The sequence below is a fragment of the Haliotis rufescens genome, unplaced genomic scaffold, assembly GCF_023055435.1.
Source record: "Haliotis rufescens isolate VD_foot unplaced genomic scaffold, xgHalRufe1.0.p SCAF_17, whole genome shotgun sequence".
Taxonomy (NCBI): Eukaryota; Metazoa; Mollusca; class Gastropoda; order Lepetellida; family Haliotidae; genus Haliotis; species Haliotis rufescens.
This window is the reverse complement of record NW_025963857.1, coordinates 10,144,672-10,170,000: the sequence shown is the minus strand read 5'-3', so window position 1 is coordinate 10,170,000 and position 25,329 is coordinate 10,144,672. Positions and strand designations below refer to the sequence as shown.

At 40.6% G+C, this 25,329-nt stretch overlaps 2 protein-coding genes across 4 annotated transcripts in view; one reads left to right on the top strand and one right to left on the bottom strand.

Annotated features, from left to right (window-relative positions):
• LOC124152250 (RAB11-binding protein RELCH homolog) overlaps positions 1-25,329 on the bottom strand; it is a 201,677-nt gene that overhangs the window by 47,970 nt on the left and 128,378 nt on the right. The gene's annotated exons all lie outside the window — the stretch shown is intronic.
• LOC124111619 overlaps positions 16,579-25,329 on the top strand; it is a 70,236-nt gene continuing 61,485 nt past the window's right edge. For both annotated transcript variants that reach the window (XR_007221720.1, XM_048397531.1), the window contains exon 1: positions 16,579-16,847. Coding sequence is in view for 1 of the 2 variants with exons in the window: in XM_048397531.1 (XP_048253488.1) it covers positions 16,748-16,847 (100 nt within the window). In the remaining variant the exon portion in view is untranslated. The remainder of the gene's footprint in view (positions 16,848-25,329) is intronic.

Here is a 25,329-nt window from a genome sequence, read left to right as displayed (position 1 = left end):
GAGATCCATGACACATCCATGCTGTACTTGTAGATTCAGTGTCTGGCAGTGTCTGGGTTAGAGATCCATGACACATGCATGCTGTCCTTGTAGATTCAGTGTCTAGCAGTGTCTGGGTTAGAGATCCATGACACATCCATGCTGTACTTGTAGATTCAGTGTCTGGCAGTGTCTGGGTAAGAGATCCATGACACATGCATGCTCTACTTGTAGATTCAGTGTCTGGGTTAGAGATCCAGGACACATGCATGATGTACTTGCAGATTCAGTGTCTGGCAGTGTCTGGGTTAGAGATCCATGACACATGCATGCTGTACTTGTAGATTCAGTGTCTGGCAATGTCTGGATTAGAGATCCATGACACATCCATGCTGTACTTGTAGATTCAGTGTCTGGCAGTGTCTGGGTTAGAGATCCATGACACATCCATGCTGTACTTGCAGATTCAGTGTCTGGCAGTGTCTGGGTTAGAGATCCATGACACATCCATGCTGTACTTGCAGATTCAGTATCTGGCAGTGTCTGGGTTAGAGATCCATGACACATGCATGCTGTACTTGCAGATTCAGTGTCTGGCAGTGTCTGGGTTAGAGATCCATGACACATCCATGCTGTACTTGTAGATTCAGTGTCTGGGTTAGAGATCCATGACACATCCATGCTGTACTTGCAGATTCAGTGTCTGGCAGTGTCTGGGTTAGAGATCCATAACACATGCATGCTGTACTTGCAGATTCAGTGTCTGGGTTAGAGATCCATAACACATCCATGATGTACTTGCAGATTCAGTGTCTGGGTTATAGATCCATAACACATCCATGATGTACTTGCAGATTCAGTGTCTGGCAGTGTCTGGGTTAGAGATCCATGACACATGCACGCTGTACTTGCAGATTCAGTGTCTGGGTTAGAGATCCATGACACATCAATGCTGTACTTGTAGATTCAGTGTCTGGCAGTGTCTGGGTTAGAGATCCATGACACATCCATGCTGTACTTGCGGATTCAGTGTCTGGGTTAGAGATCCATGACACATCCATGCTGTACTTGTAGATTCAGTGTCTGGCAGTGTCTGGGTTAGAGATCCATGACACATGCATGCTGTCCTTGTAGATTCAGTGTCTGGCAGTGTCTGGGTCAGAGATCCATGACACATGCATGCTGTACTTGTAGATTCAGTGTCTGGCAGTGTCTGGGTTAGAGATCCATGACACATGAATGCTGTACTTGCAGATTCGGTGTCTGGCAGTGTCTGGGTTAGAGATCCATGACACATCCATGCTGTACTTGTAGATTCAGTGTCTGGCAGTGTCTGGGTAAGAGATCCATGACACATGCATGCTCTACTTGTAGATTCAGTGTCTGGGTTAGAGATCCAGGACACATGCATGATGTACTTGCAGATTCCGTGTCTGGCAGTGTCTGGGTTAGAGATCCATGACACATGCATGATGTACTTGCAGATTCAGTGCCTGGCAGTGTCTGGGTGAGATCCATGACACATGCATGCTGTACTTGTACATTCAGTGTCTGGCAGTGTCTGGGTTAGAGATCCATGACACATGCATGCTGTACTTGTAGATTCAGTGTCTGGGTTAGAGATCCATGACACATGCATGATGTACTTGCAGATTCAGTGTCTGGCAGTGTCTGGGTAAGAGATCCATGACACATGCATGATGTACTTGCAGATTCAGTGTCTGGGTTAGAGATCCATAACACATCCATGATGTACTTGCAGATTCAGTGTCTGGCAGTGACTGGGTTAGAGATCCATGACACATGCATGCTGTACTTGCATATTCAGTGTCTGGCAGCGTCTGGGTTAGAGATCCAGGACACATGCATAATGTACTTGCAGATTCAGTGTCTGGCAGTATCTGGGTTAGAGATCCATGACACATCCATGCTGTACTTGCAGATTCAGTGTCTGGCAGTGTCTGGGTTAGAGATCCATGACACATGCATGCTGTACTTGTAGATTCAGTGTCTGGCAATGTCTGGATTAGAGATCCATGACACATCCATGATGTACTTGTAGATTCAGTGTCTGGCAGTGTCTGGGTTAGAGATCCATGACACATCCATGCTGTACTTGCAGATTCAGTGTCTGGCAGTGTCTGGGTCAGAGATCCATGACACATGCATGCTGTACTTGTAGATTCAGTGTCTGGCAGTGTCTGGGTTAGAGATCCATGACACATGAATGCTGTACTTGCAGATTCGGTGTCTGGCAGTGTCTGGGTTAGAGATCCATGACACATCCATGCTGTACTTGTAGATTCAGTGTCTGGCAGTGTCTGGGTAAGAGATCCATGACACATGCATGCTCTACTTGTAGATTCAGTGTCTGGGTTAGAGATCCAGGACACATGCATGATGTACTTGCAGATTCAGTGTCTGGCAGTGTCTGGGTTAGAGATCCATGACACATGCATGCTGTACTTGTAGATTCAGTGTCTGGCAATGTCTGGATTAGAGATCCATGACACATCCATGCTGTACTTGTAGATTCAGTGTCTGGCAGTGTCTGGGTTAGAGATCCATGACACATCCATGCTGTACTTGCAGATTCAGTGTCTGGCAGTGTCTGGGTTAGAGATCCATGACACATCCATGCTGTACTTGCAGATTCAGTATCTGGCAGTGTCTGGGTTAGAGATCCATGACACATGCATGCTGTACTTGCAGATTCAGTGTCTGGCAGTGTCTGGGTTAGAGATCCATGACACATCCATGCTGTACTTGTAGATTCAGTGTCTGGGTTAGAGATCCATGACACATCCATGCTGTACTTGCAGATTCAGTGTCTGGCAGTGTCTGGGTTAGAGATCCATAACACATGCATGCTGTACTTGCAGATTCAGTGTCTGGGTTAGAGATCCATGACACATCCATGATGTACTTGCAGATTCAGTGTCTGGGTTATAGATCCATAACACATCAATGATGTACTTGCAGATTCAGTGTCTGGCAGTGTCTGGGTTAGAGATCCATGACACATGCACGCTGTACTTGCAGATTCAGTGTCTGGGTTAGAGATCCATGACACATCCATGCTGTACTTGTAGATTCAGTGTCTGGCAGTGTCTGGGTTAGAGATCCATGACACATGCATGCTGTCCTTGTAGATTCAGTGTCTGGCAGTGTCTGGGTCAGAGATCCATGACACATGCATGCTGTACTTGTAGATTCAGTGTCTGGCAGTGTCTGGGTTAGAGATCCATGACACATGAATGCTGTACTTGCAGATTCGGTGTCTGGCAGTGTCTGGGTTAGAGATCCATGACACATCCATGCTGTACTTGTAGATTCAGTGTCTGGCAGTGTCTGGGTAAGAGATCCATGACACATGCATGCTCTACTTGTAGATTCAGTGTCTGGGTTAGAGATCCAGGACACATGCATGATGTACTTGCAGATTCCGTGTCTGGCAGTGTCTGGGTTAGAGATCCATGACACATGCATGATGTACTTGCAGATTCAGTGCCTGGCAGTGTCTGGGTGAGATCCATGACACATGCATGCTGTACTTGTACATTCAGTGTCTGGCAGTGTCTGGGTTAGAGATCCATGACACATGCATGCTGTACTTGTAGATTCAGTGTCTGGGTGAGAGATCCATGACACATGCATGATGTACTTGCAGATTCAGTGTCTGGCAGTGTCTGGGTAAGAGATCCATGACACATGCATGATGTACTTGCAGATTCAGTGTCTGGGTTAGAGATCCATAACACATCCATGATGTACTTGCAGATTCAGTGTCTGGCAGTGACTGGGTTAGAGATCCATGACACATGCATGCTGTACTTGCATATTCAGTGTCTGGCAGCGTCTGGGTTAGAGATCCAGGACACATGCATAATGTACTTGCAGATTCAGTGTCTGGCAGTATCTGGGTTAGAGATCCATGACACATCCATGCTGTACTTGCAGATTCAGTGTCTGGCAGTGTCTGGGTTAGAGATCCATGACACATGCACGCTGTACTTGCAGATTCAGTGTCTGGGTTAGAGATCCATGACACATCCATGATGTACTTGCAGATTCAGTGTCTGGGTTATAGATCCATAACACATCCATGCTGTACTTGCAGATTCTGTGTCTGGCAGTGTCTGGGTAAGAGATCCATGACACATGCATGCTGTACTTGCAGATTCAGTGACTGGCAGTGTCTGGGTTAGAGATCCATGACACATGCATGCTGTACTTGTAGATTCAGTGTCTGGCAGTGTCTGGGTTAGAGATCCATGACACATGCATGCTGTACTTGTAGATTCTGTGTCTGGCAGTGTCTGGGTTAGAGATCCATGACACATGCATGCTGTACTTGTAGATTCAGTGTCTGGCAGTGTCTGGATTAGAGATCCATGACACATGCATGCTGTACTTGTAGATTCTGTGTCTGGCAGTGTCTGGGTTAGAGATCCATGACACATGCATGCTGTACTTGCAGATTCAGTGTCTGGGTTAGAGATCCATGACACATCCATGCTGTACTTGTAGATTCAGTGTCTGGCAGTGTCTGGGTTAGAGATCCATGACACATGCATGCTGTACTTGTAGATTCAGTGTCTGGCAGTGTCTGGGTTAGAGATCCATGACACATGCATGCTGTACTTGTAGATTCAGTGTCTGGCAGTGTCTGGGTTAGAGATCCAGGACACATCCATGATGTACTTGCAGATTCAGTGTCTGGCAGTGTCTGGGTTAGAGATCCATGACACATGCATGCTGTACTTGTAGATTCTGTGTCTGGCAGTGTCTGGGTTAGAGATCCATGACACATGCATGCTGTACTTGTAGATTTAGTGTCTGGCAGTGTCTGGGTTAGAGATCCATGACACATGCATGCTGTACTTGTAGATTCTGTGTCTGGCAGTGTCTGGGTTAGAGATCCATGACACATGCATGCTGTACTTGTAGATTCAGTGTCTGGCAGTGTCTGGGTTAGAGATCCATGACACATGCATGCTGTACTTGTAGATTCTGTGTCTGGCAGTGTCTGGGTTAGAGATCCATGACACATGCATGCTCTACTTGCAGATTCAGTGTCTGGGTTAGAGATCCATGACACATCCATGCTGTACTTGTAGATTCAGTGTCTGGCAGTGTCTGGGTTAGAGATCCATGACACATGCATGCTGTACTTGTAGATTCAGTGTCTGGCAGTGTCTGGGTTAGAGATCCATGACACATGCATGCTGTACTTGCAGATTCTGTGTCTGGCAGTGTCTGGGTTAGAGATCCATGACACATCCATGCTGTACTTGTAGATTCAGTGTCTGGCAGTGTCTGGGTTAGAGATCCATGACACATGAATGCTGTACTTGCAGATTCGGTGTCTGGCAGTGTCTGGGTTAGAGATCCATGACATATGCATGCTGTACTTGCAGATTCAGTGTCTGGCAGTGTCTGGGTTAGAGATCCATGACACATCCATGCTGTACTTGTAGATTCAGTGTCTGGCAGTGTCTGGGTTAGAGATCCAGGACACATCCATGATGTACTTGCAGATTCAGTGTCTGGCAGTGTCTGGGTCAGAGATCCAGGACACTTCCATGATGTACTTGCAGATTCCGTGTCTGGCAATGTCTGGGTCAGAGATCCATGACCATTGAGGATGTATTTGTCACACAGTCCAGCCTCAACATGTCTTTATGAGGAGAAAGTGAATCCTTGTCTGAAGCCACGTTGAGCAGTATTTCACTTGCATCACACAGTGTACGAGCTTGAAGTGATGAAATACAAGAGCTACAGTAATTAATGCTTCTTTGAGCACTGTTTCAGCCTGATCAAAATCTGTCACATTGATGTAGAAAGAAATGATGCAGGTCTTTAAACTTTGGTGAAGTCAAAGAACATGCATGATGCTCACAAACCCAGGAAAATAACCATCATACAATTGTTTCCCTAATATATGTCATTATTTACACCAAACCACATCTGGCTCATTATACATTTAGCAATGCTACATGAAAATATGTAAATTTGTGTAAATTAATTCTTTTCATATTGTGCATGAGGTAATGGAAAAAATGAATGCAATAATTCTTTATTATTATTATTGTTATTTAATAATAACTAGACGACAAAGAAGACAGACAATGTTATCTACTGGAGCAGTTAGATCAAACAAAAGATGTTTATGACAGCATCCAAGCATATTTCAAATAACATGTACAGAATGTGTTTGCAGACTATGTAGTGTTGTCATTATTAGAGACGACATAGAATATGGTTAAAAGATGATATACTTTCACCGTACAGCAGACATCCTTACTTATTAAAAGAACAGTAGAGCTGCAAACATGCATTATTACAACTCTGAATGTCGTCCATTTTGGAGGTTTATGACATCATGCTTGTATTCGCAGATAGGATAGACGAAAGTAAAGATAGTGTTCCTGATGAGTTATAGACCTTGCAGTGTGGCCCTGCACAGCGCCAGGGAGGGGATGCAGGGAGGGGATTCAGGGATGAGGCAGGGATGAGGCAGGGATGAGGTGGGGATATATACTCACCACCAAAAGAAATGCAAATACCACAAATTGGTATGAAGAATTACTCATATTCAAGAGATATCAGATTGTTTCGATGCAAAAACGAACATACTGGCATGTGATCTGAACAGACCCTTTGAAAGAGTCACACGTCACATCATAGATCTATACACCATTTGTCCCGTGCAGGATTAGTGTGTAAAGTTTGGAAAACATGTGCAGCATATCGTGATGTGAATAAAGTCTCTCTGTGGTAACACTTGACTGATTGTTAGTTCTGTCATTAATTAGAACACATCGGAAACATCTTTTCTTAACGTACATACTTTTCTATATGTTTCTATAGTTCGCGTTTCTTTTGGCGGTGAGTATATGTAGGACATCAAACTGTCCTGAGAGCCTGTGACAAGCTAAAGGAAAAAATGATAATTATTTTGGAAAAGATTTAGATATAATTGACAGTCTTATTTCCTGAAACTAAGCGAGGAAGCATCTTCCAGGACTGGTCGCACTCAGCCGCACTCAGCAATATTCCAGCTATATGACGGCGGTCTGTAAATAATCAAGTCTGGACCAGACAATCAAGTGATAAATATCATGAGCATCGATCCACTCAATTTGGATTGATTGAAATGCATCAACCAATTCAGCGAGCCTGACCACCCGATCCCGTTAGTTGCCTCTTACGACAAGCATAGTTGCCTTTTATGGCAAGCATGGGTTGCTGAAGACCTATTCTACCCCGAGCAGAGTTGTGTCCCTTGGGCACATAAACTGGAATACTGTTTGAAGAGGCATTAAACGTTTCTCTGGGACCCCCATTTTGTAGCTGTAGACTGACATTATTTTAACCTGGGACCCCTACAATTAAAGGCTGTGAGTCCCCTTGACCCCCTGCTACACCCCTGCAACAAACAACCATATCAACGGTTTTAGACTTGACAATAATAGAGATAACCAGAAATAAAAAGAATATGTTAAATATCAAGAAAAGAAGCCCCATAAAACCTTGTGGAGCTTCAGATTTGTAGGAGGCAAATAGGCCTGAGAGCAATATGGTGTCATTTACACTTGACATACCGTCACTAACTGCAACAATCTGATACGGCAGTCACCTTCATCAGTAACTGGCCAAAGATAGCAGAAAATCAATAATTTGTAGTTATGTCATGAGACTATTAACAGAAAAATATGTAGGAATCCAATTAATTCCAAGTATGAAATCACGTTGAAATATGTCTCATGGTCCCGATATGATATAGACATGTTATTTCACAAGAAATGCTAATGCTGTAGTTCTAGTTTTATAAAGATCTTCACGGTCTTTCTCTGAAAACCACAGTGTTTTTGAGGCAGATTGAAGTTAGGGATGCTTATCAGACATCATTTCACTAATACATAACACATATTGCAATTCAACCTGTCTACATTTCACAACTTTTAAGGTACTAGCAAGCAGCCTCTTTCTACAAAAGGTGCCATATGACTCATGTGATAGATAAAGCCAACATTTATCAAGGAAATTATCTGCTTGTAAACCATCTTTGCTACTACATGTTATACACCATTTGAAAAGTCTAATCCTACATATGAAAGTTAAGTTTATCACATTACTTAAATAATGCATTTACAACTTAATTAAGTTTGTTTTAAATAAAACGTCCAGATGAACGACCAAGTAAGTGAAAATTTGACGATTTTCAGTAAATGTAAGATTTCATAATATCCACTTACCTAGTTCTTTTTTTCTTTCACTGTTTACGCTACGGAAAATTATTTTAAAAGAATTTTAAATATTATCTGTCATCACCCATTTTCTGATAACAGTGGCTGCCCGCTCAGTAACATGAGGAAATACTTCCGTTTTCAAAGCTTCGTATGAATAACATGTGCATCAATTCATTGGATGTTGGGTATTTTTAGAAAGCTTATATTCATCACCTATATGATAGTAACCTCCCCTGGAGTCTTTTCTTACCTGTAACATGCGAGGTTATTGAAAGAAAATGGTTCCAAATGACACTTTTTTGCCGAAATCTGCTACAAGGTTCGTTAATGGTCAAATTTAAGCATGTGACCTATGGCAGCCAATCAAATTACAGCAATGGCACAGTCCTCGTGTATGATGAATTTCAGATTTTGACGAAACATTTTGGTTTAAACTGTGTTATTCTGAACGCTCTAAGCAGGAAATCGAGATGTATATTAAAAATATGGAACTTCGTGGATGTATCGTGCAAGGTTATGAGCTGTGACAAAGATTTCTCATGCATAAATTGTGGCATTAAATATCGTGTCAGAGCCGAGAAATCGAGGTGACAAAAGCCGAGATGTCATTTGACTTACACTACACTCGATCGCACAAAAAAAGTAATAATAACTTTGATGTAACTTTGACAACTTTCAGATATATTTTTGTGTACTGGCCTGTAATGTTGAAAGAGTCATATTTTTTAAAATCCTGAGATCATAATATTTTTGTAAGTATTTTCAGGAACACTAGTTAGTCCCAAAGAAGATATGTCTGTGTTGCACAGTAAAGCAAAATATCATTTGAAAATATTACTACTTCATTTTCTAATGTTTTATGCATGTTTTTTGCTTAACACCATACTCCAGCCATAAATGAGCCATGTAAATCACAAGACTGGACCAGACAATCCAGTGACTGACATCATGAGCATCGCTCTACACAATTGGGGTACAATGACATGCATCAACTATCACAGTCAGCGAGTCTGGTCACCCGATCCTATCAGTCGCCTTTTACGAAAAGCATGGGTTGTTGAAGACCAATTCTAACCCGGAACCTAACCCAAAATGCAATGTAACTCACTCAAAAGAATGCCCCAACTACATAAATTTCATATTCTTATTCATATTTATGAAATTATTAATTGACTATTAAATGCTTTTTCAAAACAACAAGCGTATAGTCGATGAAGTGATCTATATCCCCCGCCTATTCAACATGTTATGGTCCTAAACCAGGTAACTGACCCAACATTCCTCTTAGCCCATGTCAAAATAGCTGCAATGGAAATTCTAAAATAAACATTTTTAAAACTCCTTAATATCAAATGGCACCAGTTCAGTATGTGCTTTATATATAGACACGCACTCTTTGGCAAGGAAATATTTCTGGAAATAATGCCCAGTAATACAAACTTCTAAAATTCATAAATAGCAAAAGGCAACAATTCAGCATGTGTCTGATAGATGTGGAAAATTTCATCCGGAATCGAACCCTACCCTTATTGTTTTCTTAGTCCAACTTGTTGCCATGGAAACGTAAAAAATAAAAATTTCTAAAGGTGCTAAATATCAAAAGGCACCAGTTCAGTATGTGCCTAGTAGACATGCAAAGTTTTGTAAGAAAGTATTTGAGTTGTGCTCTGGAAATGAACACCACCCATATAGAACCTGAGTCCAACTTGTTGCCATGGAAACATAAAAAATAAAAATTTCTTAAATTCCTAAATAGCAAAAGGCACCAGTTCAGCATGAGTCTGATAGACATGCAAAGTTTCGTAGAGAAATATTAAACGGTTTCTGAGTTATGCTCTGGAAACGATTTCGGGATGCACACACAAACACACAAACGCACACACGCACACACACAGACGGAATCCATTTTTATATCCCCCGCCAATTTACCTGCTATAAATGGTATTTTATAAAGCATGGAATATATAACCCCACTTCACACAGTATCTTTACCAAGAAATATACTGTCAGAACTTATCTGAGGACAAGCCAAATCTAACTGATAGATATGAGCATTATGTTAACAGCCTTGTTAAAATTCACAGCAATATTTCAAACCTTTTCACATATGAATATATTCCTGATTTCATGACTAATAGCAATGTTCTCTTACTGAAACCTTGTCAACATGCACAGTTGTGTGAAACTGACGTCAGACACCACAAAGATGAGATTTCATTGGGGAAATTAGAAACATTTAGAGCAACCTTTTCTTTGGTTGTCTGACCCTTTGAGTTGATGTAATTCAATCAGGGCCACAGTCAGTGTCACATAGAAAATCAGCAGTGCAGCACATTCACCTATAGTTTGAATATCCAGTATACGGAAGCACTCCCTTTTTATGTCAATTGCCACAAAGTTCCACATAACCAAATTACACTTCTTATAATCCATGAAACTATTTTGACTTCTATCAACCAATATGAGATTCATGTCTTAAGGAAGCAGCTTCAATTACATGAAGCTTCCTTAGCGAAATATTTTTGGTCTTAACTTCTTGACATGGCTCGGACTGAAACTTATCACAACCTTGGAAGCAATCAAATTACATGCATGATCAACTAGGATTCAGATAGTTCATGCAAGTGTCCAAACTATCAACAATTGATTTTCTGCTGAGCCAGTTCTGTATGATAGAGGGCAGATGGAAGGGTAGTTTATCATAAGCTTCAGCGCAGTGACTGGTCAGGGCGAAAATTTAACCCTCAGGAGAGACGAGCATGCATAGAGGTAGGCACACTTTGGACACAAAGTCACATCCTCGCACACTCCATTTGCCTTAATGGCAATGCAGTCAATATACCAGTGTCCATATAACAAATAGTGTGTCGGACATCTCCCAATCTGGAGGGAGTATTGATGAGTGTGGGATGGAATGTGTATTATCTCACAATGTGCCTGCCACAGTCTGTGGGTAACACATCGTCCAGCAGATAGGCTGATACACTGAAGCAGGGGATTAGTGTGATAACCCTTGTCCTCTTGTTACCCCCGACACAAGGGGGATGTGGCAGTCATTGAGTCTGTGGTGAATCATGGTGCTGACTGATCGTACACTGGTCTTGCTTTATAGCCACTTTGTAACCAAATGTTGACACAAAGGCCTGGATCTTATAAGGGTTTATATACTGTTCCGAAAAGGTAGTTGTACTTTCAAACTCAACTGCTAATGATGATTTGTGGCATTACTCCAGATTATCCCTAAGACATGAAGTAAAATGGTTCACTACACAAGGTCTACATTAAAGTGTCTTGAGTTTTACTGCACAAGGCCTACATTAAAGTGTCTTAAGTGTCACTACACAAGGACTACATTAAAGTGTCTTCTTAAGTGTCACTACACAAGGACTACATTAAAGTGTCTTCTTAAGTCTCACTACACAAGGCCTACATTAATGTGCCTGAAGTCTCACTACACAAGGCCTACATTAAAGTGCCTGAAGTCTCACTACACAAGGCCTACATTAAAGTGCCTGAAGTCTCACTACACAAGGCCTACATTAAAGTGCCTGAAGTCTCACTACACAAGGACTACATTAATGTGCCTGAAGTCTCACTACACAAGGCCTACATTAAAGTGCCTGAAGTCTCACTACACAAGGCCTACATTAAAGTGCCTGAAGTCTCACTACACAAGGCCTACATTAAAGTGCCTGAAGTCTCAATACACAAAGCCTACATTAAAGTGCCTGAAGTCTCACTACACAAGGCCTACATTAAAGTGCCTGAAGTCTCACTACACAAGGCCTACATTAATGTGCCTGAAGTCTCACAACACAAGGCCTACATTAAAGTGCCTGAAGTCTCACTACACAAGGCCTACATTAAAGTGCCTGAAGTCTCACTACACAAGGACTACATTAAAGTGCCTGAAGTCTCACTACACAAGGCCTACATTAAAGTGCCTGAAGTCTCACTACACAAGGCCTACATTAAAGTGCCTGAAGTCTCACTACACAAGGCCTACATTAAAGTGCCTGAAGTCTCACTACACAAGGACTACATTAAAGTGCCTGAAGTCTCAATACACAAGGCCTACATTAAAGTGCCTGAAGTCTCACTACACAAGGCCTACATTAAAGTGCCTGAAGTCTCAATACACAAGGCCTACATTAAAGTGCCTGAAGTCTCACTACACAAGGCCTACATTAAAGTGCCTGAAGTCTCACAACACAAGGCCTACATTAAAGTGCCTGAAGTCTCACTACACAAGGCCTACATTAAAGTGCCTGAAGTCTCAATACACAAGGCTTACATTAAAGTATCATTAAAGGTTTTGAGTATGTTTTGGGTTGTGGTGGGTTGTGCAATTTGAGGAAAAAACAATTTTTTAACCATTTCTTCCTGTTGCTTCCACTACAATAGGCCTTTGTTTGTTCTCGTGTGCATCAATGCTCTCGCCAATCAAAGGGAAACAGACATCTGTTGACTGTACTCTCCTGGATCAAATGTCCCTAACCAAATGGAATATTTTAACAGTGCAAGTGATTTCAAAACAAAATGACATGCCTTTGTGAAATAAAGTGAAACTACCAGCTATCAAGTTTGATTACCTTAAGTACAAAAAGTTGATATAAATGAAAAGCAATATTTATTTATGAAGTGAATGATACTCCATATGCTAATTTGTTCATAAACTGCCAGAAACATTCAAAGAGCTGATGTGGCTCAGAGTCACTGCTACAGCTACAGAACTATTTGCTGAGTCTAACATCAGGATCAATATACATAGTTAATGTGTTTTTGTGTATCAGGTGCCAGTCTCACAAAACCTTCAGCAGATTCTCTATGCAGTTCTGACAGGTCTTACTGGCGTCGGGGAATTCTTTGACAGTCTTTGGTGACAGTGTCTGTCATGTACTTTCTGTCTCTATAAAAACACATCTCACGTACTTTCTAGCTCTACGAAAACATATCTCCACCCGCAAAAACAGATGTCTTCTCCTTGCATATAGATATGTATGTAGCACAGACATACACGGACATAGACCATACTATCATCAAGGGTAAAATTATACAGACACAAAGAAGACACAATTTATGGATAACAACTTCTTTATTTACTGTAAAGGTGACGTTTCGGAAAAGATCCTTGCTAGACAACGGGATAAGGATCTATACTGAAACATCCCTGTACAGTAAATAAAGAATTTGTAATCCATAAATTGTGTCTATTTTGTCATCCGTCAACTGCTAAGTTATGCAACGAAACAATTTATACAGAAACAGCTAATAAATACTTTACAAGTTTATTACTGAGACATGAGTGAGTTTGGTTCTACTCTGGTTTCAGCAATATTACAGTCACATGACATGAGGCACACCAAGAATGTGCTTCACTATCGTTCCACAAAATGTAAATAGAGGAGAAAGATGAAAGAAGATAGTGAAGATGATGAAATGTGTTAAATCAAAATCTAAGTGCCACAACATAATATGCATACAATTGGAACATATTGCAATATTCAGTTTTCAGATTAAAACATGAAGTTAAGGTGTCCTTGTTTTAAGTATTCATGTAGGTATCTGACCATCGTAATGGTATCTGATAATCTCATGATTTCATGAAGATAATGATGATGATGAAAATTACTGAGCACAAATAAACTCTCTAAAATTCTATCTTGAGCCATGTACATCCATGCTATCGCAGAGGCATAACAGTTGATGACTTAACCATATTGAAGGCCTTCTGGTCTGGTTTTGGGAGCATAACAAGCCTTCAGAAGTAAGGTTCTATTTTGAGCTATCTTGTACCCACTTTGGGAATCAAACTTTGGTGTAAGAGCCAACCCTCTAACCACTTGGCTACTCCAGATATAATACAGTGTAGGTTTGAAGAGGACCAACTTCATACCTCAGGGTCTCGTTCCACAAAGGAACATCAGGGCTACAATTGTCTATGTTAACGTATGAGAGTTACAATCATCTTGGCACTAAGATCGTTTTGTGGAGTGAGTGAGTGAGTTTGGTTTTACGCCGCTTTTAGCAATATTCCAGCAATATCACGGCGGGGGACACCAGAAATGGGCTTCACACATAGTACCCATGTCGGGAATAGAACCCGGGTCTTCGACGTGACGAGCGAACGCTTTAACCACTAGGCTACCCGACCGCCCCCGTTTTGTGGAACAGGGCCCAGTGACGGTATCACGACGACAGTCATAAGTCTATGTTAAAGTATGAGAGTTAAGCACTATGATCGCTTTGAGGAATTGGGCCCAAGCCTCTAAGCCATCTGTTGCATTGAGGCTTTGCAGCCACAGCTATCTGTGTTTCATAATGATCAAATAACTAATTTGAATGATTATCCTTAAAACTGTTTGACTAAATAACTAGCAGTCATGAATTTTCAAATCCTAAAAGAGAAACAAAAACACGAAGATATTTGATCATCATATGGATGAGAGTCCATGAATATGTTATCAATCAAGTGACAACGGTGAAATCTGAGATCCCAGATATAGTTTGAAGAGATGTGGTCACAACTGTATGGAGCACCTGCATGGAGCACTAGTTTCAATATCACTGCCCCATGTATTTGTTTCCCCCATTAGTGCCGACCTATTATTGACATGGCAGCTAATAACGGTCAACAACTGACTCACAGGAACAGTTTAGATCAGTCCGAGACACTCGACTTTCTCATATTCTTCACTGGATGTCCATAAACAAAAGCAAACTTGTTCATGTGAACAAACCAAGCCTTGTTCCATACTTTCCTTACACTAGCAGGGTCGGTACAGACTTGTCCTCAATAAATTCAAGGCCTCTTCAAGACTTTTTCACACACATGTAGTCACATTCAAGGTGAATATCATCCCGGATCACAATCGCATTCATTCAGTAGAACACTCGTAATTCAAGCAATCATCATGCAAACGAGGTATGCAAAATCAGCTCTGAAGTTTAAATAGCTTGTTATCATGCAGCATTATTACAGAAGTTTGCAGACATTCACAATCACGTTTGTGTATTAATAGCCTTAGAAACTGATCTGTAGTTGGGGTGTAATTCAAGGTCTTTTCAAGGCAAATGCTGATTTAAGGTCTTTTCAAGACAACCTCTAAACTTCAAGACCCTTTCAAGACAACCTATAAACTTCAAGGCCCTTTCAAGACAGCCTCTAAACTTCAAGGCCTTTTCAAGACAACCTCTTAATTTCAAGGCCCTTTCAAGACAGCCTCTAAACTTCAAGGCCATTTCAAGACAACCTCTAAACTTCAAGGCCCTTTCAAGACAGCCTCTAAAATTCAAGGCCCTTTCAAGACAACCTCTAAACTTCAAGGCCCTTTCAAGACAACCTCTAAACTTCAAGGCCTTTTAAAGAGAACCTCTAAACTTCAAGGCCCCTTTAAGGCAACCTCTAAACTTCAAGGCCTTTTAAAAAGAACCTTTTACCTTCAAGACCCCTTTAAGACAACCACTTCAAGGCTCCTTTAAGACAACCTCTAAACTTCAAGGCCTTTTAAAGAGAACCTTTAAACTTCAAGGCCCTTTCAAGACAACCTCTAAACTTCAAGGCCCTTTCAAGACAACCTCTAAACTTCAAGGCCATTTCAAGACAACCTCTAAACTTCAAGGCCATTTCAAGATAACCTCTAAACTTCAAGGCCTTTTAAAGAGAACCTTTAAACTTCAAGGCCCTTTCAAGACAACCTCTAAACTTCAAGGCCCTTTCAAGACAACCTCTAAACTTCAAGGCCTTTTAAAAAGAACCTTTAATCTTCAAAGCCCCTTTAAGGCAACCTCTAAACTTCAAGGCCTTTTAAAAAGAACCTTTTACCTTCAAGGCCCCTTTAAGACAACCACTTCAAGGCTCCTTTAAGACAACCTCTAAACTTCAAGGCCATTTCAAGATAACCTCTAAACTTCAAGGCCTTTTAAAGAGAACCTTTAAACTTCAAGGCCCTTTCAAGACAACCTCTAAACTTCAAGGCCCTTTCAAGACAACCTCTAAACTTCAAGGCCTTTTAAAAAGAACCTTTAATCTTCAAAGCCATTTCAAGACAACCCCTAAACTTCAAGGCCCAAACTCATTCATGTCGACCAATCAGTGACAAAACAACCAACACAACCTCATTCATGTCAACCAATTTGTGACCAAACAACCAACACACAGCAAGAAACAACTTGAACAAACTATAGCGTCCTCATAGACAGGGGGAACACATGCTAAATAATGTTAAGTAGTGTCCAGCAGCTACAGGGAAGACACTGACAGTGACAAACAGACTTAATCTTAAATAAACTGCCCACATAGTTCATCAAGGAACCCAAGAACCAGGACTTTGCAGAACGATACATGGCCTCTAGTCATGTACTGCTTCATATGCATGTAAACACTTACAGTAACTTAATACCAGTTGTGCATATGAATGCTTTAAGTGGTACAGAGAGGGTAGTGGTTGTCTGCCCACCTGTGCGTTGTTAACGTCAGGGGTGTTGACGGGAAGCTTATCCAGGCTCCCCCTATGGCTAGTTTATTTTACTTCTCCACACTGGAGACGGATGAAACCATTGATCAACTTCTAACATCAAACGAAACCTTCAGGATGCTGTTCTCAGAAAATGGTGAGTCTCTAACTCGAGTGTTTACAACAACCTTTGAAGGCACAGAGATGTAAACACATTCCATCAACTTCATCAGCCATTCAACAGGGGTTTTTGTTTCCGTTCTTACGGTTCTAGTTCAAAACTATCATTGAAAACATAACCTGTTTAGCAATTATAGTGAAAATTTTAGAAAAGCAACGAGGTTCAACACTGGAACACAGTGAAAAATCAAAAAATGAAAACAACATATTTCAATGTCTTTCATGTTGTTGAGTCAAAAATGTAAATAGAGGAGAAAGATGAAAGAAGATAGTGAAGATGATGAAATGTGTTAAATCAAAATCTAAGTGCCACAACATAATATGCATACAATTGGAACATATTGCAATATTCAGTTTTCAGATTAAAACATGAAGTCAAGGTGTCCTTGTATTAAGTATTCATGTAGGTATCTGACCATCGTAATGGTATCTGATAATCTCATGATTTCATGAAGATAATGATGATGATGAAATTACTGAGCACAACTAAACTCTCTAAAATTCTATCTTGAGCCATGTACATCCATGCTATCGCAGAGGCATAACAGTTGATGACTTAACCATATTGAAGGCCTTCTCGCTGGTCTGGTTTTGGGAGCACAACAAGCCTTCAGAAGTAAGGTTCTATTTTGAGCTTAGACTAACGCCTAGTCTCTAAAAATATATAACTTTGATAGAAAGAAATTACTCTATTAATTGAAAAGAAGCCATAGTGAGATGGGAGATTCAGAGCCTGCAGCAAATCTTAGTTAGACTTGCTTCACTTAGAGCCATAGGATTACAGTAAGGTCAGCGTGAACGGGAAAATAGTATGGTTCAGCGACTTGTGCATTGCAAAATATTGTGATACACTTAAAACCTCCAATACCAATCCCTTGTCAGTCTGTATGTGTGTGTGTGTGTGTGTGTGTGTGTGTGTGTGTGTGTGTGTGTGTGTGTGTGTGTGTGTGTGTGTGTGTGTGTGTGTGTGTGTGTGTGTGTGAGTGTGTCTGTGAGTGTGTGTCTATGAGCATGTGTGTGTCAGTATGTGTGTGTGTGTGTGTATCTGTGTGTGGTTCCCATCATGCACAGCTTGTTTATCCCTACTCCCCACACATCACATCAAACCCCCACAAAATGGTCTTCACACATGTTTCCCTCCACAAAGCTGTCCTCATTAAACAGCCTAACAGAAAGAAAACATTTCATTACTGATACCACATGGTGGTAATACTGGCATATATCACTACCTTGATACCTCAAGCACATCTTTAACCATAGACCACCTGTAGTAGGGGAACACACTGGCCATATTGTCAGCTAGAATGAAAGGTAAATGTCAGATAAGGAGACTATCACAGGTCCAAGATGGCATGGAGCCAACTACTTACAGTCTGACCACCTCACAGGAAGAACCAAAGGGAGATAAGTTGGAAGAGACTTCAAACCATAAATGTCAAGAGAAGTCTCTTCAATGTGTTTGGATAATATCCTGCAGATGCAGGTGACATCTTTTAACACCCAGGAGTTGTGTTTCCTGTCCTGTAATCTGGAGTCTTTCCTGTTTGTGTACATCTTTGTAGCATCATGAGAACATGGAGGTTGTAATTGATTAGGGCGTGGGTGGTTCAGTGGCTGGATGGATTCACCATTTAATATTCTGGTGGGGATCTGGGATTTGTGTTAGAACCAGGATATTTTTCGGCCTGTTTCGGATATGTTTCAAAACATGCAAAATAATTCCTGTGAAAGGAGGAGGTGAACGATATAATTTCACAAATTTTGTTTTCATGACAACCATCATGTTGAGTGAACATTTGTTATAAATACAACATCCCAGCCCCTTGATTTGCTTTTCATTTCTTGGACTCCTAGACTTGCCCAAAACAAAACCTTGGCCTGCCAACATCCGGACTATGCCATGGGTTTCAAAGTGATAGATGTCTACAGCCTTTGACCCTTTGGGCTAATCTCTCCCAGTATGTTGTCATGCCATGATATAACTGAAATACTGTCCAAACTCTCCCAACACCAACTCACTCACTCACCCTCTCCCAGTATGTTGTCATGCCATGATATAACTGAAATACTGTCCAAACTCTCCCAACACCAACTCACTCACTCACCCTCTCCCAGTATGTTGTCATGCCATGATATAACTGAAATACTGTCCAAACTCTCCCAACACCAACTCACTCACTCACCCTCTCCCATTATGTTGTCATGCCATGATATAACTGAAATACTGTCCAAAAAGGCTCTGAACTCACTCACACACCCTCTCCCAGTCTGTTGTCATGCCATGATACAACTGAAATACTGTCCAAAAGGCTCCCAACACCAACTCACTCACACACCCTCTCCCATTATGTTGTCATGCCATGATACAACTGAAATACTGTCCAAAAGGCTCCCAATGCCAACTCACTCACTCACCCTCTCCCATTATGTTGTCATGCCATGATATAACTGAAATACTGTCCCAAAAGGCTTCCAACGCCAACTCACTCACTCACGCTCTCCCATTATGTTGTCATGCCATGATATAACTGAAATACTGTCCCAAAAGGCTTCCAACGCCAACTCACTCACTCACGCTCTCCCATTATGTTGTCATGCCATGATATAACTGAAATACTGTCAAAAAAAAGGCTCCCAACGCCAACTCACTCACTCACCCTCTCCCATTATGTTCTCATGCCATGATATAACTAAAATACTGTCCAAAAGGCTTCTAACACCAACTCACTAACTCACATATAAGTCATCATAATTTGTTTGGTCAAAGCACACTGTCCTAAAAACAAGTCTTCACTCTGAACATGACATTTTAACAACAATCTACACAGCAAGTGAAGAGTTTGAATAAGCAGTTTTAGACAAAAATGTTTGTATGTACCTAGATGCAGCTCTAATGAACTTGCAACTGAAACTACAACTGCATGGAATAGAAAGAACAGACTGAATATATGTGTTTTGTAAATTGAATAAAATTGAAAATGGATTCCACTTCCTAATTGGTGTGCAAACTGTTCTGCCTTAAGAAGAAGACAGATCAGTATTACTGTAAATATTTATACATTTAAAGCATAAATATCCTGAGGTTATTCAGAATTCTTGAATCATTTATAGAAAATGATTGACTGATACAAAAAAAGGAACTTGTGAAATAATAAAACAATCCGAAGCTTCCTTGTAAATGTCGAAATCTTTTGTTATTCTGAATATGTGATGTGCTCTCGGTAATAAAGTTTTAACCACTGGAATAATCTTCATTCACCCATTTGTGTGTGTTTCGTGTGTGGGTGAAAGGGAAAATAGTATGGTTCAGGGACTGTGAGCCATGTGTGTGTGTGTGTGTGTGTGTGTGTGTGTGTGTGTGTGTGTGTGTGTGTGTGTATGTGTGTGTGTGTGTGTGTGTGTGTGTGTGTGTGTGTGTGTGTGGCTTGTGCGTGTGTGTGTGAGTCCATCTGTGTGTGTGTTTTTGCGAACACCTGGTATCATCACTATTTCATAATAATTCATAAACACATGTTCATGAAATAGTCAGCATTGTACACTAGCAGAGAATGAATATGAAAAGAGTTTTGTTGTTTTTATTTGTACAAATTTAGTCGCCTCTCATGACCAGCAATAGGGTGCTGGTGACACTGATTTATTCAGCTTCATGCCTTTGTGCCCGCCCTGTTGTAGGTGTTGTGTGCATGTGTGTGCGTGCGTGCGTGCGTGCGTGCGTGCGTGCGTGCGTGCGTGCGTGCGTGCGTGCGTGTGTGACACTCTACCTGACACAGCTGACCTGAAGTCACTCTGGGGATGGATGAGTGATAAACCACATGTCATTCCAGAACTCCAGTGGTTGCCACAGCAACCAATCATCAACATCCCAGGTCCCTAATAGTCCATCGGGACAAATGTAAAGGTTTGTTTTGCCAGATTTAGAGAGTGGTTTGTCTCAATAATTCCTATGTTATGACTGAAACATTAAACTTATCATGCTCACAAGGATCCTGCAGACAAGACCTGGCAGTAAAGCTTTCATCTCAGACCCCCAGGGCCATCAACCATGTGTGACCTCATTAAGTTCATGAGAAATTTATAGGAATAGAGTAGTGAACGGCTATGTGTTAAAATTAAGGTGCTGACCTCTGAAAGGCACACAAGGACTGTGACACTCAGTCTGCAGAACCTTTAGTCTCTGGGATGGTGAATCTTAGAGAATCTGCACCACTCAACAACAATCACAGTCAAGATGGCAGCATTGGTGTCCCATCAGAGTGTCTGGGATGGTGCATCTTAGAGAATCTGCACCACTCAACAACAATCACAGTCAAGATGGCAGCATTGGTGTCCCATCAGAGTGTCTGGGATGGTGCATCTTAGAGAATCTGCACCACTCAACAACAATCACAGTCAAGATGGCAGCATTGGTGTCCCATCAGAGTGTCTGGGATGGTGCATCTTAGAGAATCTATACCATTCCACAACAATCACAGTCAAGATGGCAGCATTGGTGTCCCATCAGAGTGTCTGGGATGATGCATCTTAGAGAATCTATACCATTCCACAACAATCACAGTCAAGATGGCAGCATTGGTGTCCCATCAGGGTGTCTGGGATGGTGTGTCTTAGAGAATCTGCACCATTCAAAACAACCAGTAAGAATGGTTCACAGTATTCCTGAGCATTCATACCATATTCTGCTTAGTATGAGACGCTGTCTGCATCTTGAAATGGATACATGATACTGGATTGTACCACATGCACAACACTGAAGAGAGGATGATGGAGACGGCATCAGAACCAAGCATAGAGATAGCGGCACAGGACTGATCTCAGACATTCCTGTGTTCAACCTCAGTTTTCATGAAAACTGAAGAGAGACTGACCTTCGACAGTGGAGACTTGAACAACTCTGTGTTCATGCAACCTCAGTATTCATGAAAACTGCACAGATACTGATCTCAGTGGAGACTTGAACATCCCTGTGTTCAACCTTGGTATTCATGAAAACTGCAGAGAGACTGATCTCAGACAGTGGAGACTTGAACATCTCTGCGGTCATCATCAGTATTCATGAAAACTACAGAGAGACTGACCTTTGACCTTTTTAAATGGCATGTTCTGCTGCATATAATGGGGATGAAATACGCAAATCAGTGTGGTCACAACATCCATAGCTGTCATCCTGATATTTTCATTAATGACATCTAATTTCCAGGACCATTGAACCACTTCTATTATCAACAATACAAATAGTGAGAAGGCTTACTCAATACCCTGACCTCGACTCCAACATCAGCAGAAGAGCAATTTGGATATTGGAGATATATTGATGCCTTAATGTGCCGGTTTCTTTTAAAAAGCACAATAATATAACATAGTAATGGCATGACTCAAAGGTGCAAAGGTACATCATCGCAGGTTGGGAGTATAAAAATATTACCAAGTTCAAAACATAAAAATAGTAACATTTTCTCAGGAAATCCACACATTAAAATCAAACTTTTCACTGCACCTCTCCCATTGGTATAGAAACTGTTCCCCTAATTGGAAAAGAATCCATCAAGCAGTTTTCAAATTATGGGTCGCACAAATGTTATCGTGAAAAAAAACCATTCGAAGCTCAAAACATGAAAAATCATATTTTCTCAGAAAATATACATATGAAACTTACGCTTTCTCCTATAAGTATAGAAAGTGTTCCTTAAATTTGAAAAGAATCCATGTAGTAGTTCTCAAGTTATAGGTCGCACAAATGTTGAAGTAAAAAAAAATCTAAGCTTAAAATATGTCAAAATTAATATTTTCTCATAAAATCCACATATCATAATCAAACTTTACACATCACCTCTTCTATTAGTACAGAAACTGTTGTAGTTTTCTAGTTATAGGTCATACACAAAAATGGCCACGGAAGGACAGACGGACAGAATTCCTTGGTATAACTATATACCACCTCCCTTTTAGGTCCTTTTATAACTGACATACAAAACAGGAATGAGGTAACTAGGTGAACATGACTGCTTTTCCATTGTCCGCTCAACAATTATTGAGGATATTAATCGATAAATAGGCATCAGTTATTGTCATGTATTAGAACATTTGTAATACAACTGCTGAGGTCGTATGAGGTTAGTGTAACTACCAAGGAACCAGTGAAGCATGCCTCGTTACTCAAACACTTGCTGTTCTACTAGGAAACTGATCCTTGTTGTCCAGCTGTCCATGAGTACACATGGCGTTATGCTTTGAGGCTGATCTATATTGTCCAGCTGTCCGTGAGTACACATGGCGTTATGCTCTTAGACTGATCTTTGTTGTCCAGCTGTCCGTGCATACACTTGGCGTATGCTCTGAGACTGATCCCAGTTGACTGTACAGAGTAGAATTAATAGTTTGCTAATGACAACAGAACATCAGTTGCAAACATTACGTGTATCATACACTGGTTTCATCTGGGATTTTATCGAAAAAAATGTTGAAAAAAAAGAAGAAATTTCGTGCCACAAAAATTACATTGTTGCAAAGTGGTTTTTTTTAAAGGATTCAGGCTCATAGTGTTAAATAAAAAAATATCTTGTTTTGTAGCTGCAGCTGAAAAAATAACTAATCCCGATACAACATCCCAGCCCCCTGAGGACATAATGGTCAGCCCCCCTGAACATGTCCTTGTTTAGCCACAACGTATTCACTTACACTTTCATGGGGTGACATCTGTAATTGTCCCGATCAAAACGACTTTTTTTGGAGGTTTCTACTTTCAGTTTTTTTAATAGCTGTCGGTTTTATAAACAAACTAATAGAAAATAAAACACAGAGATTTTCATCACCATGCACTTCCGACTCACTTTTGAAAACAAATTGCTTGAAAATCTAATAACTAATTCATTGTTCCCCCAGGGGACTTGCAAATGCCCCACAGACAGGTGGCACCTCATTACTCGAACTAGGGCAAAAGATTATTTGATTTTTCTTTCACAATCATTTGGGATATTAACTGATTTTTCTATAACCAAAGATAATTTATTATTCAGATAAATGTCAGTCATTGCCTTCTATTGTTGCCGGATACTTGTATTGCGATAATATAGGTATGTATTTAAACTGCAGTTTTAAACCTAATTGTATTAAAGGCCACCACAGTGATAGGTATCAATGGCTTGATCAACGATGCCTCAGTGAGGCCTGAAATATACTGTAAAATAGCAGTTTTCACTGTTATTGATTGTCCTATTGATGACTCCAATAGACACTGGGGTGATATGAGTATTATACAATCCAAGTTTAACCAAGCACAACATAATGTGTCTATGCACAAGACTTGAGAAGGGCTGCAAAATATGCAGTTGGGAATACTATTACGGTAGTTATGGTGTCTTTAGTTGCTGTAAACAGTGTTATGTTAGGTTAGTAGGAAAATACGACACCGTTTACGGCAACTAAAGACAGCATAACTAATTTATTATGCCGAAAAGTTTACACTATTTGGTATCTTTGTCGCACATGTCATGTCAAAATAAAAACTTGACACTTACAACCAGTATAAACGACAGGACCAGTAAATATGTTTCCGATACAACGCTTTAATGTAAACATTAACATTAACAATGGAATATATAATGCACTAAATGTGAACGTTTAAAGTATTATAGCTAAAATGGACAGAATTATAATAAAAATGCCCGCATGTTAAGAGAAATCTGCGGGCCACTGTAACTTGATAGCAGTCACCTAACGACAGGCTTCTATCTATTCTATTGCTATATGACATCACTGGCGTCACGTTTCTTGTTTGTGACGTCATCCCATAGTATATGTTCTATGACGATGATATTTGTAACTCAGTGACCTCCGTTGTAAGCCTTTTTTCGCTATAATTTTCATAAATAAAGTCACAAAGGTGGTTTCTTTAATAAATAATGTCTTTGCTCATCACAATTAATGATATTAAAACACAAAACAGTGTCGAATAATGAATTTCTGTACCAGAATTTCCATGTGAAATATATGAAGAGGGTGTTGGAAAATTCAAACTGGCTGTTACTGACGGTATACCATCTCATTTTAGGTCAGTAACAACCATCTTGGATTTTTACTGACGGTATATGGGCTCATGAAGGGTCAGTAGTTCTGCTGCCTGATTGGTCAATCTCACTTTGAGGCATAATAATAAGGTTATACAGTCTAGGCATGTGTTTGAAACAAACACTTAACTTTTTATGCAAATTGTGTGAATGGCAGGTGCTACTGGTAGAGCAGAACATGCTTATCCTATCTGCAAACACCTGGTGTCAGTGATCCATTCATATCATTATCATCACTAACGAGTCCATGCATAGTCCAATCAAAATCACGCAGTGAAATCGAAATCCGGTTCATAAACTGTCCCGCAGATTTCGGTCGATTGCAATATTTGCAAAGAATGTGCACTGCCAACTCGTTGTCAACAGATATTTTCCAAACCTTTTCATGTTTTTAAT